Consider the following 15,645-nt stretch of genomic DNA (forward strand, 5'->3'; position numbering starts at 1 on the left):
AGCAAAAGACCTCTAGCCCCATGGCTGCCCCTCAGCCTCTGCTGGCCCCTCCTTCCACCTCCCACCAGCTCCCTGGAAGGATGGCCCAGAGACCTCTCGGGGCAGGGGCAGGAAGGGAGTGACTACCCGAGATAAGACAGGCTCCGGTGTCTCTCTCCAGCCTTGCCAGAATCAATAGAGCCGTGGTTCCCGGAACCTCCCGGTCCTTCCTGCTCCGTGTTTGTTCTGCACCTAGACCAGGTAGATGCTGAAGGTCACTCTGTTGTGACCCAAATCCCACCCCGTTGCCTGAAGCCTGATCCCTGACCACCAGTGTGGCCTTGCCTCACTGGGACAGCCGGGTCCCGGAGCCTGGGGATCGGCCGGGGGGCCAGGGAGGGACCAGGCCCTCTTCCCTGCGTGCAGGGCAGAAGGGGACAGAGCTGAGAGCAGGACAGCAGGCGTCAGGACCGCCAGGGACAGGGAAGAGGTGGGAGGCCAAGGGGGAGGGGCTGGGTGTAGCTCCAGGCCAGGGTGACATTATGTCAGAGTCAGATGCCACCAAGACTCACGGAGAACCTGGAGTCCCCACTGGGCCCTCAGTACACGTCTGTCCAGGTAAGGAGGGGTCTTCGGAGAGCAGGAGGAACAGGCTTCACCTCTCCAGCCCCAGCCCCCGTCTCTTCCTGTGGTCATTCCCGGGACTGGGGTGGTACGACCCACACAAGGCCAGGGTCACAGGGGTGATGCTGGCAGAGGACATGCTAGGGGCCACCTGGTTCGTCCTCTCTCTGGAGCCCTTGGTCTTTGCGGTGGGGAGACCTGTGGGGAGGCCGGTCCTGCAGCCCCCAGTGCCGGCTGCGGCTCCAACACCCTCCATCCTACCTCTGCCCACAGATATGGCTCATTCCAGGGCTCCTTGTGCTCCCCTTCCTGGGAGAAAGGGGTGAGTCCCACAGCCAGAGCGCCCATCTGCCTGGAACCCGGACCTCTGACTGTGGGGACCCAGTCCATGGCCCCTCCGAGCCGGGGCCTTCACCAGCCACATGCACGCTCCACGGTCCCTCCTGGGGAGGACACATTCGATCCAAACTGTCCTTGGGGCTGCACAGCTTGTACCCCGCTGGTCGGTGTGTGAGAACCGTCATGCACACATGCCCTTTGGTAACCTTCAGCTCTGAGTCCTTTCCCTTGGAGCAGCTCCTCTGCGTGGGACTCAGGAGGAAGTCGAGGTAGAGAATGGAAAACCGAGGCGTCCTGGTGCCCCCCACGCACCGCTGCCCCGTGCCAGAACCACATGCAGGGCTTTCCCCTGACTTGTGTCATTTAAGCTTCAAAATCACAGTGGCGGAAATGCCGTCCAGGGGCAGGAAGACTGGAGGTCGGCCTCCTTCTCCAACCCGGTGCCACCAGCCACCCACGGGGGCTGCTGACGTCTAGATTACTTACAATTACGATGAAAAACTCAGCTCCTCAGTCCCAGGGCACACTTCCTTCCTGTGGCCAGGGGCCTGGACCACACTGGACTGCACTGGACCACAGTACAGAGCATGTCCATCGCTATAGAAAGTTCCACTGGGCAGTGCCATTTGCAACTCAGAAAGCTGACCATGGGCTATTGAATCCGTGGTGGAGGTGGGAGGAGGGTCCAGCTCTCCGGCCCCCCACTGGGCCCTGTTTCTCCAGAGCAGGCCGGCTGGTGACCCTGTCTCTCCACCAGGGAGCAGCTTCAGCCCAGAGGCCCGTATTGTTGGGGGTATGGTGGCAGCGCCCCGGCAGTGGCCCTGGCAGGTCAGCCTCCGAGACCAGGGCCAGCACGTCTATGGAGGCAGTCTTATCGGCCACTGGTGGGTGCTGACCACTGCCCACTGCGTCTCCAGGTGAGTCCTGCCTCCCCACACCGGGCGGCCCACGCTGTGAGATGCCCTTGGGCAGCTGTGCGGGGAAGAGAATTGTGGGTCTGGAGCAGCACCCGGGCCCACGGGGCTCCCCGGCCTTTTCTGCCACTGGCAGGTGGCTCAGATACCCCCAGGCAGGCCTGGCGCCTGCACCTGGCTCTCCCCTCCAGGACGGTGCCTCAGATGCTGGCCATTCCCTTCAAACTAGGAAAGAAAACATACTTTAATTATTTGACAATACTTGGAAGTCAGGAACTTCTTTCCAATTTTTGGAACTCTGGTTAAATACACAACATAAAATTGATCATCTCGATCCCTTCTCAGTCCACAGTTCACACTGTTGAGTAACACCCCCCGCCCCCCGAGGAACTCCTCTGTCTTCCCAAACTGAAGCTCTGTCCCCACTAAGCACTCATGCCCACCCTCCCCAGCCCGGTGCCCACCCTCCACTTCCTATCTCCATGGTTCTGACGACCGCAGGGACCTCATCGAAGCCAAATCCTGCAATGAGTGTTCTCCGGAGGTGGTCCAGTTGTACTGAGCAGGTCTTCAAGGGTCACCCATGTTATTATAGCAAGTGTCAGAAATTCTCTCTTTTCTATCACTGGATGTTATCCCGCTGTGCGGATGGGCAGTGTTTGTACATTCATTCCTCTGTCCGTGGACACCTGCACTGCTCCCCGTTTCAGCGATTATTATCACGCCACTCAGCACGGGTGTACGAGAGAGTAGAGAGTGTTTCAAGAGCTAGATGTCCTCTGACGATACTTGAAAACAAAAAGCAGAATCAAACTATCATAAAGCAATCGGGTACTGAATTCTATACAAAGAGAATTCACAATCAAGGTTGGCCCCTCCCGAAGCTGAGCTATGGTGTCAGCTTAACCTTAGCAGATGCAATAATTAAAGTATAATCGGCTGGTCCCAGGTGTCACCTTGGGGTAAATAAGCCTTTCACGATTCTGTTGGTGCTGGGGCTGTTCCTGGGATGTCCTTGGTAGACGTCCAGTCCTGGAAATCATGACCGGCAGTTACTGGGGGCTTCCTGCCCCAGGGCACTGTCCCAAGCACACTCAGGACAACCACCTTAGATAGATACTTTTACCCCCATATTCCAGGATGGGAAACTAAGGCCCAGGGAGGTGAGTAATTTGCTTAAGACCGTATGATAAGCAAGAGGCAGATGCGGGATGTGGACCCTGAGAAAAGAGACACTGGGTTTAGGGGCAGTCCTGCTGGGACAACGTAGCCCTCCATCGGGCACAGGCATCAGGCCCAGAGACAGTGGCTCCCTGAGGAACTCAAAACACTTTCATCAACAAGTTCCTGCCTCCTCTGTGCTTCCGAATGGCCCCTCCCAGGTCACTGCCCACCTGCTGTCCTCAGATGCCAGGGAGGGGGCCTGCTGACGTGCTCTATGAGTTCCGCAGCCCCCCAAACGCAGCTCCCCCAACTTATACCCTGCCCCTGCAGAGAACGTTGTCTCCCTGCCCACCACACCAGCGCAGCCCAACCTGCTCCCCCAGCCCTCCCCCCACCCCGGGCCATCTCAGCACTGTGCCCCGGCTGTCTGGCCCAGGAATAGCAGGGCTGTGTCCACTCTGTCCCACCAGTATAGGCCCTGCTGCATGGAGGGCTCTCCACAGTCAAAGGCTGAACCACCTGTCACCTGAAGCTGGAGTTTACATGGGAGTCTTTCCCTGCCAGATGGGGTTTCTTGGGGACAAGTGCCCAGAGGATGTGCCCTGTGTTCCTCATGCCTGGATCTGACTCAGAGGGCCAGGATAGAGCAGAGGGCCCTTCAGTGCCATGCCCTCTCCCCAGAAGAGCTAGCTGGGTGAAGCCGAAGCCACCGGACCACCGCCCTCAGAGCCCACCATGTCCTTTCTGCTTCCTGCCCAGCTTCTTGAATCTGCAGGACCTGAGCATCCAGCTGGGAGAGGCTGTGCTGTATATCAGTCCCCGGGACTCTGTTTCTGTGGCTGCCATCCGCGTCATCCAGCACCCCTCCTTCCATGGGGACACCCTCCAGGGTGGCGACACGGCTCTGCTGAAGCTGGTGCGCCCCGTGCCCTTCTCCAGCACCATCAGAACCATCCCCCTGGCTCCACCGGGCTCTGACTTTCCCACAGGCACCCTCTGCTGGGTGACCAGCTGGGGGGACATCCGGCAGAATGGTGAGTGAGGGGCAAGGGGCTGGGGGCTGGGGCACAGGGAGCTGCCCTGAGCTGAAGGCATGCAAGGGTGCAGTGAGTCACCCCAGTCTTCTCTCTGCCCCTCACCTCAACGTAGAGGCCGGCCCAGGCCTCATCCTGCACTGCTCAGCCCTGCTTTGGTCCTGCATCTTCCTCCCCGCCCAGATGATAGGAACGTGGGCCCTGGGGAGAGAACCCGTGGAGCCGCTACTCAGCTCTTCACAGAGAGTGGCACACCACCCCGTGGTCCCTGAGGGCTCCTAAGCCGCTGTCCCCCATGTCCCACAGTGGCCCTGCCTGAGCCCCACAGGCTGCGGGAGGTAGATGTGCGCATCGTTGGCCTAGAAAGCTGTCGCAGGCTCTACCCCCCGAAGCCCATCACCAAGGAGATGCTCTGTGCTGGCTACGTCCAGGGCCAAAAGGGATTCTGCGAGGTAAGTCCCCTCTGGCCTGTGTTCCCGCCCCTGATTCACTGTGGGGTCCTGGAGAGTCACTGGACACCTGTAGGCCTCAGTTTCCCTGTAAACGCAGTGGGAGGGAGGGTGCAGAGCCCCCTTTCACAAGGAAGTGGTGACACACCTCCTTCGTGCTTAGCAAAAGGCTCTCCCAGGTCCCCTCTCTAATCCTAAGTGACCCTAGGAAGCAGGCTGGATGCTGGACTTGGGGCAGGGGTGGCATTTTATGATCTAGCTCCACGAGGTTGGGGACTTTTCTCAACGAGCGTCTGGCCTGGAGCTGGAACTTGACAAAGATTTGTAAGACGATTCCAGAGCCATCCTGACAATAAAAAGCAGAAAGTGTGGGCTCCAGCTGTCACAGGGAGGTGAGCAGGTCCTGCAGGGGCCAGAGGGACAGGTGTCCAGATCCAGAGACACCATGCACCTCGTAAGGGAGGCAGTGTGCATCGGAAGAAGCAGGCAGGCTTTGGATAATAATAATAACAACAACAATAATAATAACAAAGTGAGGGGCGCCTGGGTGGCTCAGATGGTTAAGTGTCTGCCTTCGGCTCGGGTCGTGGTCCCGGGGTCCTGGGATCGAGCCCCACATCGGGCTCCTGGCTCAGCGGGGAGCCTGCTTCTCCCTCTCCCTCTGCCTCTCTCCCTGCTCATGCTCTCCCTCTCTCTTGTGTCTCAAATGAATAAATAAAATCTTTAAAAAAATAAAAAAAAAATAATAACAAAGTGACTACATCTCAGCACTGCTTTTACTACCTGTGTGACCTTCAGCAAGTTGCTTGACCTCTCTGAACCTCAGGGTCCTCAGCTGTCACAAACAAAAAAAAGAGGCAGCTAGAGCTCATATGCAGATTGCAAGGAGGAACCTCTTAAAGATGGAAACTCGGGGCTACCACACCTGCTACCTGGAGCCCCAAGGGAGCTTGCCCTGTGTGTCCTCCCCCTGCCTTAGCATCCGGCCCCCTCCGACAAGCTCCCTGATGTTAGCCTCAGTCTGAGAGCTCCCACCCCTGCTGCACAGACCTGAGTCCCACTGGACCTGTTTGTTATTCTTGCTTCTTTCAGGGTGACTCCGGGGTCCCTCTGGTCTGTCAGCTCAGAGACAAGTGCTGGGTGCAGGCTGCAGTGGTGAGCTTCAGCAGGGCATGTGCTGAGCCCGGACTCCCAGGGGTGTATGCCAGGGTCTCTGCCTACCGGGCGTGGATCCAGCGCCACCCGCTCTGACGGAGGAACTTTCGCAGGGGCTGACCCCTCCCCTCCCCTCTAATCTGTCTGCATTCTTACATCTTTCTCCCACGTTCTTGTGCACCCCTTCTCCCCTCTGTCCTGTTGGCTTTGCCTCTTGCACTCACCCTCCCCCCTCCCCCCCCTCCCGCTCTGTGCTCACTGTTCCCACCCACCCCCATGTGGCCAGCTGACCACTGGAGCCCAAGTCCTGGCTTTAGCGGAGAAAACGGGGAAGGGAGGCTGGCAGTTTGCCTTGCACCTGTTTAAGGCAAAGAGCTGGGGCCAGGATGGAAGCACGAGTTGCGGGGGGTGGGGGATGCCTGGGGGCCGCCAGCACCCACCTACCTGCAAGGAATAAATGCTTGGTATCCTGCTCTTCTGGCCAGTTCTTCCAAAACGTCGCGGAGAGGGGCAGCACCCGCACCTGTCCCAGGCAGAGGCCCCGAGGGGTGCTCTCCGTGCCGGTAGTCGTCCGGGGGGCAGGTGCGGGCGGGGCCAGCCCTCAAAGGAGATGCCTAGGGCTCCCCCGAGGCAGCGGCGGCTACAAATTTGTAAGATCCCTTTGTAAAAGATAGAAAACAATTATTTTCCGTTCTTTTGGAGTCTTTTTCAAGAGTTCAATTTGCTATTTAACGCCTGGCTCGCTGGGGCATGGGGACACACGCCGAGGGAGCGCAGAACCCCCAGGAGGGCGGGGCACAGCCGGGGAGGGCTGGAAGCAGCTCGCTCCTTGCCCCGCCGCCCGCACGCCCTGCGTCGGCCCCCGCAGCTCTCCGCAGCCCCACCTCCCCGCAGCGCCCCGCCCCTCCACGCAGTCCCGCCCCCCCTGCCGCCGGCTCTCCGCAGGGGGGCGGGGGGGCGCCGTGGAGGCACCGCGCCCCCGCCGGGGGCACACAGGCCACTCCTGATTGGTCTGCGGGGCTGCGCGTCCGCGCCCTCCCATTGGTGTCCGGAAGGGAGGGCGGCCTCTATTGGCTGCCACCTTTCTCTCCTTCTCTCAAATAAATAAATAACAGCTTTTAAAGATTTTATTTATTTGAGAGAGTGAGCGAGAGAGCACAAGCAGGGGGAGCGGCAGAGGGAGAGGGAGAAGCAGACTCCCCGCTGAGCAAGGAGCCCGATGTGGGGCTCGATCCCAGGACTCGGGATCACGACCTGAGCCAGGGGCGGACGCCGGACAGACTGAGCCACCCAGGCGCCCCCAAATAAAATCTTAAAAAAAATCAAACGTCCAAATCAATGAGTCGGACAAATGTATACAATCAAGTTTAGACAACGTTCCCTCTCCCCCCTCCTGTCGTCGACACTCCCAGCTGGGGAGGAGGCTGGACCGTCCCACAGGGAGGGAAGATGGAGGAGGGGCTGAGGGGCGGGCTGAGGGGCGGGCTGAGGGGCGGGCCCCACCTGCTCCTTCTGCGCACCCCGAAGCCCTGGACCTCGCCTCCCTTTGTCCCCCCCATGCATCCTGTCACCTGACGATAAGTGGCCGGCTCAGGGACACACAGACCACAGCAGGACCAGGTCAGATCCAAGGTGCCCTGTGGGCAAACCCACGTTGTTTTCTCCTCACCCGGGCAGGGGTGGGGATCAGTGCTCCCCACGTCCAGGAAGCCACCGCCAGACTCCCTGTCCCCACACCCAGCCCGTGTTCCCGTGGTCTCCACCACAGATCAGATGGGCACAGTGCCCAGCTGTCCGGCTCAGGTCAGGCCCTTCCTAACCGTCCTCTGTGTGGCTGGGGCCTCATGACTGAGCCGATTAGGGGCCCTGGGAGGGGCTGGCCTTGCCTGCACCCGCCCTCCGCTTCAGAAAGAAACTCCAAAGACCATCTGTGTGGCCCCTCCACATCTCTAACACCGTGCCCCTTGTCTCCTTTGACAGGAGAGCAAACCGAGGCACAGGGTGTTCTATCCCCGCATGCCTCCCTGCTCTGGCCCCCGGATGCCCTCCTGGCCGGAGGGTCTCCTGTCGCCCAGTGGATGTGGCTTCTGTGGGCCTGTGTGGAGGCCCTTCAGGAGGACCCCTCCTCCTTGCTCCCACCTTCACAGTAGCTGCTCGCTTGGCTCAGGCTGCGCTTCGGCCCTGACCCTTCCTGGTCTGAGCAGGGCTTACCTGTATCTGTGAACAGGAGCTGGGCTCTGTGGGTATGGTTTTCAGGGATACGGGGACACCCCAGGTGTAGGCTCGCCCCCTGCCCTGCTCCCCTCCCTGGCCCCAGGCCTGCTCGGGTCTGCAGCTCTGGGCTTGAAGGAGCCTAATCCTGTCTTACCAAACCCATCCTGTCCCCACTGAGCCTTTCTTCCTGAAATGCCCTTCCCTCCACACTTCATCCAGCCCCAGGGCCTAAACAGGCCTAAGAAAATTCTAGAAGTCAGGCATCTGGGTGGCTCAGTTGGTTAAGCGACTGCCTTCGGCTCAGGTCATGATCCTGGAGTCCCGGGATCAAGTCCTGCATCGGGCTCCCTGCTTGGCAGGGAGTCTGCTTCTCCCTCTGCCTCTACCCCCTCCCATGTGCTCTCTCTCTCTCAAATAAATGAATAAAATCTTATAAAAAAAAAAAAAGAAAATTCTAGAAGTCATCATCCCCTGACTATGGACAATGATTACCCCTGGGTGAGATGGGGGAAGGAGGAAGGAAGACGGATTTCTTGTTTTCTTGTCTTAACACATCTGTATCCATCAAGAGTTTGCAGTGGGCACGTACTACATTTGTAATTAAAAATAACTTCTAGATTAAGAGGGAAAAGGAGCAGCCTGTGTGCCTCCCCTATAAGAGGTTTCCTATCAGTGGGCAGTCGAGAGGAGAGTCTGACTGTGCAGAGCCAGGGCCCTGGGTCTCCCATGCTTTGGGAGGTGGACTCCCGGTACTCCTCTGTCCCCATCCCTTGGTGGGCTGCAGGGACAGCGGGAGCTGGGGCTGAGGAAGGGTTTGGAGTTTGGAGGTGGACAGGTGAAGAAGGCTCCTGCCCTGGTGGTCCAAGAGCCTCACTTGACGTGGAGATCAGTTCTAGAAGGATTAAAGGCAAACCTTGTGTGTACATGCGAATGAATAATAATTAAATCTGCAGTCTATAAACACAAACACCTCCAACTTCAAAAAGCAAACAAAACCGTTTCCAGCAACTGTGAAAAACTAAGTGTAAATGCATTCATTTAATTGAAGATCTCCAAATGATGAAAAGAAGCCTAGAACTCAAATTGACAAAGGAGGGGCAGAGCTGCCAGAGGAGACAAGCCACTGAGCGACACAGGGAAGCTCCCAGCTCCCCCAGAATTGAGACGGGCACAGCTCTCAAATGGAAACAGCAGAAGCATGCTATTTGTTACCAAAAAACTTCAAAAATTGAGCATCTAGGGGTGCCTGGCTGGCTCAGTGGGTGGAGCGTGCAACTCTTAATCTCAGGGTTGTGAGTCCGAGCCCCAGGTTGGGTGTGGAGCCTACTTAAAAATTAAAAAAATATAAAAATACATTAAAAATTGAGTATCTCCTGTGCTTTTTTCCCACAACGTAGCAAGTAATACCTCTATTGTATACTGTCTTCCCAATCACATGTATTACGTTACCTGTCACAGATCATGGTTTACCCTTGGCTCATGATACATTATGTGTCACATTTGTATCCAGTGTTGGATTCAGAGTTACAGTGGAGAGAGCACATTTTCTGCAGGACCATGGCAACAAGGGTGGGACTGGACTCCATTCTGAGTAAAGCAGAGACAAGTAGGGACATATAGCCAAGGTGCAGGGGTTTCTGAATGGGAACTTAGTTAGAGGAGACATCTGGGGAATTCTTGCTGAACCAACCGATGGGGGCTCCTGCACGCCATCGAGTACCAGGGTGGGGAGTGAAGAACTGTCATCAGATGTGGAGAGTGATCAGGTGCCAAAGGCAGGGGCTCTTGCTAAACTGGATTTTGCAAGGAAGTGCGCAGGAGAAGTTTTGGTCGAGCAAAGATATCCTGGTTGTTGGCCATTGATGGAGGGAGCACTAAGGTCCAGGACGGCGGGGAGGAGAAACTGGAGTGGTCTTTCTAGAAATAATGTGGCATAGCCACCAGGGGTTCTCTGGGAATCTGGTCTAGGGAGCCATCTCAGACAGAGACACAGCCCTAGGAACCCAGATGGCAGTCTTCTGCGTATGGACACGAGGGAGGACCACAAAGTTCTGCGATTGGCCGGTATGGGATATGGGGGTGTCCCTAAGATGAAACGGGATGGTTGTGGGGAACACAGCCCTCTGGGGACTGAAGTCTGAGAACAGAAGTGGACGGTTTCCCCAGCCAGGGGGTGTGTGTTCTCTACAGCAGCAGGGGCTCTGCAGGAGCTCCACAAGAATGACTACAGCCACCTGGTCCTAAGACCCCGAACGTGGACAGCCCGAGCGGGCACGGCAGGAGTGGGCATGGCTGTGACACGTGACCGTGTGTGGGGAAAGTGAGGCTCCAGGGGGCGTCACGCTCGATGATACTCAGCCAAAGGTGAGCATGAGGCCCAACGCCCCACCTTCCCCGTGGATGCGCGGTGTCAGCGGCGGGGGGGGTGACGGTGCATGGGAGGAAGGGGGACGGGGGTGTCGGGGCGGTGCCCACTCTCAACCCCATCTCAGTGCCTGGGTGTCCCTAGAAACATCTTTTCAATGGTCAGAGAATCAGAGAACTGAGGTCACAGAACAGACAACTAACCCTAAATCTGGAGAGGACCGGGACTGTGCACTGGCCATCTGGAGAGATGCCGCTGAGCCACGCAGAGCCAGGCTGCTGTCCGGGCAGGGTGGGGGCAGGGCAAGGCTCCCCTAGGGGAGGGGCCATCCTGATGGCAGCGTAGGGGCTGCAGGGGGCCCGGGGGCCATGAGGTGGGGAGGTGGGCAGGAGGCCCCAGTGACCAGTAGGCCCAGGGGAGAGGGAGGAGGTGGGCAGGTGGACAGGCGGGGTGGGCGTTGGCCCTGGCTGTGGAGCCTGGTGGGGGCAGTGTCCAGGGAGTGGTTATCTCATTGTCACTTCCACCTGCCCCCCCTACCGCTGATGGCACTGAGATGGCCACCCTACTAAGAGCAGCCAGGGGCGGGCGTTGTGGGGTTCCCGAGGAATTGGGCCTGACATCCCGGGTGGGGACAGCAGGGCCCCTTCCTGTGTGGAGGCACTTGGCTCGGTCCTGCCCAAGGCAGTTTCCTCGTGTGATTTGGGGGGTGCATGTCAGCCCCGCCCTGGAAGGGAAGATGCAGAGGACATGCAGAGATGTGGGGAGGGGGACACTGTCCCTGGGTGCCTCCCTGCTCCTCTGAGGGTAGCCCACGGACATGAACTTCCCTGGGGGAGACAGGTCACATAGTGAGGACAGCACCACCGTCCCTGGGTGCAGCCATACCTGAAGGCCTCCTGAGGGCATCCTTGCTCTACATCTGGGCAGAGGAGAGGCATACCTGGAAGGAAAGCTGCCTCAGGGCCAGGGATCAGCCTGCCGAGAAAGGGAGGGACACTCAAACACCCCGTTCCCAGTCCAGGCAGGACGTGGGAGCCCCGATCCACAGAGGGGAGCCGGCAGCAACTGCATGCAGACTGGTAGGCATGTTAGCCATCCAGAGCCTAGGAAGCCATGCCCCCCTCGGCGGGGGGGCTGACTCGTCCTCTGCTTGGCTGTACGCCCACCCTTGGGGCCTGTGGACACCCAGATGGACGTCTGGGTGGTGTGGACACATGTCGTATGATGAACTTCATCTGAATCATCCACTTCCTTCACTCTGGATTGGAGGACGCAAGGCCCCTCCTCTGACCACCTCCTGGCCAGGAAGGATAAATGGGCAGGGGAGAGTGGGCTGGGTTCATAGCAGCAGTGGTTGGACAAGGTAAGCCCCCCACCCCGAGAACCCAACATCTGGGTGTTGCTGTGGAGCAGAGGAGAGGAGCCCCAGATCCAGAGCATCGAAACCCAGACCCCCAGGCCTTGACCGACCCCCTGATCCCGGGGGGCCCCACTCCATCTGCACGCCGTACCCTGCAGACCCCAGCCTGGCCCTGTTGCCCCCCCACATTGCTCCTTTCAGATGCTGAGTCTGCCGGTGCTGGTGCTGCCCCTCCTGGGGAGCCTGGTCCGTGCGTCCCCTGGTGAGTCCTGACCGTGGTCCAGCCCTGTCCCTGCCCCCTCACCCTACATACCCCGTGATGATTGGGTGGACGGGTGCCGAGAAGCCCGGGGTCGTGGGGCCACAGGGAACAGCTGAGCCCGGGGCCAGGCTGTGCCTGTGCTAACGGCTCCTCTGACCCCAGCTTCAGGCCAGGTGCTGGAGCGAATGGGCATCGTAGGGGGCCAGGAAGCCCCTGGGAACAGGTGGCCCTGGCAGGTGAGCCTGAGAGTCCACCACGGGTACTGGAAGCACATCTGTGGGGGCTCCCTCATCCACCCACAGTGGGTGCTGACCGCAGCGCACTGCGTGGGACCGTGAGTGGCCCTGGGGCCTGGTGGGGCTGGGCGGGGCTGGGGCTCCACCCACACCCCCGGGGGGGCCAGCAGCCTACTCAGGCCCCCTGAGTGGCCGCCTGCTCTCCCCAGGGCCGTCACGTATCCTGCAGAAATCAGGGTGCAGCTGAGGGAGCAGCACCTCTACTACCAGGACAGGTTGCTGCCCGTCAACCGGGTCATCACGCACCCTGACTACTACATAATCGAGAATGGGGCAGATATTGCCCTGCTGGAGCTTGAGGACCCTGTCAACATCTCCCCCCACGTCCAGCTGGTCACCCTGCCCTCTGCCTTGGAGACCTTCCCCACAGGGACACCGTGCTGGGTGACAGGCTGGGGGGATGTGAACAGTGGAAGTGAGCATCAGGACCAGAGGGAGGGCTGGGGTGAGCAGGGGCGGGTCACATCCCTGACCCAGCCTCTGGGACCCCCCCGGGGAGGGGGTCAGGGTCCCCAGGGGCCTGCTCAGGGCACGGGTGGCTTTCCCTCCTGACGCCGCATGCTCGCCTCTCTCCCCAGCGCCCCTCCCACCGCCCTTCCCCCTGAAGCAGGTGAAGGTGCCCATTGTGGAAAACAGCATTTGTGACATGCAGTACCACCTTGGCCTCAACACGGGGGACAAGATACAGATCATCCGTGAGGACATGCTGTGTGCTGGGAACAGGAAGAAGGACTCCTGCCAGGTGGGCCCGTGCCTGCCCCCCCAGCCCCCGCCTGCCCCACCTCACGAGCCCCCACTGACCTGTCCCCCCCAGGGTGACTCCTGCCAGGTGGGCCCTCACGTCCTCCCCCACAGCCCCCACCCGCCCTGCCTCACGAGCCCCCACTGAGCTGTCCCCTCTCTAGGGAGACTCTGGAGGGCCCCTGGTCTGCAAGGTGAGGGGCACCTGGCTGCAGGCAGGCGTGGTCAGCTGGGGTGATGGCTGCGCTCAGCCCAACAGGCCTGGCATCTACACCCGGGTCACCTACTACCTGGACTGGATCCGCCAGTATGTTCCCGAAGAGCCCTGAGCCCAGGCCCTGGAGCTGCCACCTGGATTGGTGGAGAAGAAAGCCCACGACTGTCCCACACCACTGCCCAGGTGGTGTCCTTCTGCCCACCTTCCCCGTGCCCTATCCGGGGAGCCCCTGGTGGGCACGAATCCTCATTAAAGTGCACGGAAGCAGACATGGTTGTCACTGTGGCTCTGGTTGTGCGGGTCACCGAGGGGCAGGGAAGGGGTCCAGGGCACAGCCTGGTGTAGCTGCTGTCACCATGGGGCCTGAGCACGGGCTGTGGGGGTTGCTGTGAGATGACCCCTGCCCAGCCCCTCGGACAAGAGCCCATTCTCAGCTCATGGCTTCCTTCTCTTGGGGAGTGACATCTTGCATTTGGGACAGGGAGAGCAATGTGGACCATTGAAAAGATGTTTCTAGGGACACCCAGGCACTGAGATGGGGTTGAGAGTGGGCACCGCCCCGACACCCCCGTCCCCCCTCCTCCCATGCACCGCCATCCCCCTGCTGACACCGCGCATCCACGGGGAAGGTGGGGCGTTGGGCCTCATGCTCACCTTTGGCTGACTGTCATCGAGCGTGACGCCCCCTGGAGGCTCGCTTTCCCCGCACATGGTTACGTGTCACGGCCGTGCCCACTCCTGCTGTGCCTGCTCGGGCTGTCCGCGTTCGGGGTCTTAGGACCAAGTGGCTGTGGTCATTCCCGTGCCCACGCCCCAGTGTCTGAAGCGTGTGCGGGCAGGGGGCTGCTGGGGTCTGGGGCCTGCACGTCCTCCACTCTCTAGACGAGGCCACGGGCTTTCACACGTCCCCCCCGCCTCCCACAGTGGAAGGGAGAGCGCCCGTTCCACCCCACCCTGCAGACCTCCACGCTGGACTGGGTGGTGGCATCTCATTCAGCGTGTAGTTTGTATTTTCATGAGTTTTGATGATGGGAGTCCCTTCGACAGGTGGAACCCTTGCCCTCAGCAGGGGAGGGGGAAGGCTGTCCACGTGCAGCACAGGGACATCGGAGCCCCTCCCCCTCCCCCCGGCACACAGTTGGCCCACCTGTGGATGTTCTAGGGTGACACGCAGGCGTGTTTCCTATGTTGAGCTGCCTCACACTCAGGATTGCTTCTTAGCACGCAGGCCTGCGTCGCGGCAGCTCCTCAGGCTCCTGGCAGCCTCGCGGCCTGTTTTCCGGAAGCCAGGTCTGCCCGACAGGGACTGCCACTGGCTGACCCGCCCCAAGCGGAGTGCTGCCCTCCAGGCCCACTGGGAATTGACGGCCGCTTGTGCAAACTGTCCTCCGTCAATTAGGTAATTCTGAGTTGCAGGTTCTTCGTTCATTTTCGGGTCATTCTATAAAGTAGGGTGCTAACATTTGCCTTTGGAAGTCTGTGTTCTCCCAGCCCTCAACTTTTCTGTTTAGACACAATTACGCACATGAACATATGGAGAACTAAATCAACACCAACTTTTCGGGTGTTTTCTGGGCTCTTCAGGCCAGAACTTTCGAGATCAACATTCACCTCTCTCCTCCCACTTGTCAGATGCAAAGATACACGTTTAATCTATGGAGTCTCTAGAAATGACCCCTGTCCTTAGCAGGGGAGATTCTGAAATGATCCAGCAGCTTCCTTCTCCAGCCCTGACTTCTGTTCCTGAAGCCTGCCCAGGGTGGGGGACACAGGGGTGCGGGGGATGGGGGTGCCAGGGGACAGAGGGCCACTGGGAGCCATCCCAGGACACAGGAAGGCAGTGGGGCCTGGTCTGCGTGGTCTGACACCCACAGAGCCCTCACTCTGATGGAACCACCATGACAGATGACGTGCTCAACCTCTTCCGTTTTCCCTTTTTAGCTTTGATTTTTTTTTTTAAAGATTTTATTTATTTATTTGACACAGAGAGAGAGAGAGACAGAGAGGGAACACAAGCAGGGGGAGTGGGAGAGGGAGAAGCAGGTTTCCCGCCGAGCAGGGAGCCTGATGCAGGGCTCGATCCCAGGACCCTGGGATCATGACCCGAGCCGAAGGCAGACCCTTCACAACTGAGCCACCCAGGCGCCCCTTAGCTTTGATTTCTTTAATGACAGCCATTATACTTGCCCATCCTAAGACCATGAAGATAAGAACCTGGAAACCTCCCTCCTTCTCCCCGCCCCCCACCTCACCCCCTCGATGCCAGCCTCATATACGTACACTCAGGCCTTTTTTTTTTTTTTTAAAGATTTATTTATTTGAGAGAGAGAGAGAACGAGTGGGGGAAGGGCAGAGGGAGAGGGAGGATCTCCAGCAGACTCCCCGCTGAGTGCGGAGCTGTCCTGGAGGTCGACCTCACCACCCTGAGATCACAACCTGAGCCGAAACCAAGGGTCGGGGGCTCCACCACCTGCACCCCCCAGGCGCCCCTACACTTAAGACTTTCTTAAGAGCATGTTGTGCAGGGGAGAG

At 59.2% G+C, this 15,645-nt stretch overlaps 2 protein-coding genes across 2 annotated transcripts; both read left to right on the plus strand.

The window, feature by feature from the left end:
- Positions 1 to 534: 534 nt before the first annotated feature.
- On the plus strand, positions 535 to 4,666 carry LOC112828791 (prostasin-like). Its single transcript, XM_073900264.1, has 5 exons — positions 535 to 597; positions 1,666 to 1,859; positions 3,780 to 4,054; positions 4,361 to 4,506; positions 4,604 to 4,666. The coding sequence occupies exons 1-5, from the start codon at positions 535 to 537 to the stop codon at positions 4,664 to 4,666; spliced, it is 741 nt and encodes a 246-aa protein (XP_073756365.1).
- A 7,132-nt stretch (positions 4,667 to 11,798) lies between these two features.
- LOC112828722 (tryptase-like) lies at positions 11,799 to 13,382 on the plus strand. The gene is made up of 5 exons (XM_025877981.2): positions 11,799 to 11,859; positions 12,022 to 12,193; positions 12,305 to 12,570; positions 12,734 to 12,897; positions 13,061 to 13,382. The coding sequence occupies exons 1-5, from the start codon at positions 11,799 to 11,801 to the stop codon at positions 13,223 to 13,225; spliced, it is 828 nt and encodes a 275-aa protein (XP_025733766.1). The 3' UTR covers positions 13,226 to 13,382.
- Positions 13,383 to 15,645: the final 2,263 nt, after the last annotated feature.

Source organism: Callorhinus ursinus, unplaced genomic scaffold, assembly GCF_003265705.2.
Source record: "Callorhinus ursinus isolate GAN/ISIS: 27379988/994484 unplaced genomic scaffold, GSC_fseal_2.0 scaffold13, whole genome shotgun sequence".
Classification (NCBI taxonomy): Eukaryota; Metazoa; Chordata; class Mammalia; order Carnivora; family Otariidae; genus Callorhinus; species Callorhinus ursinus.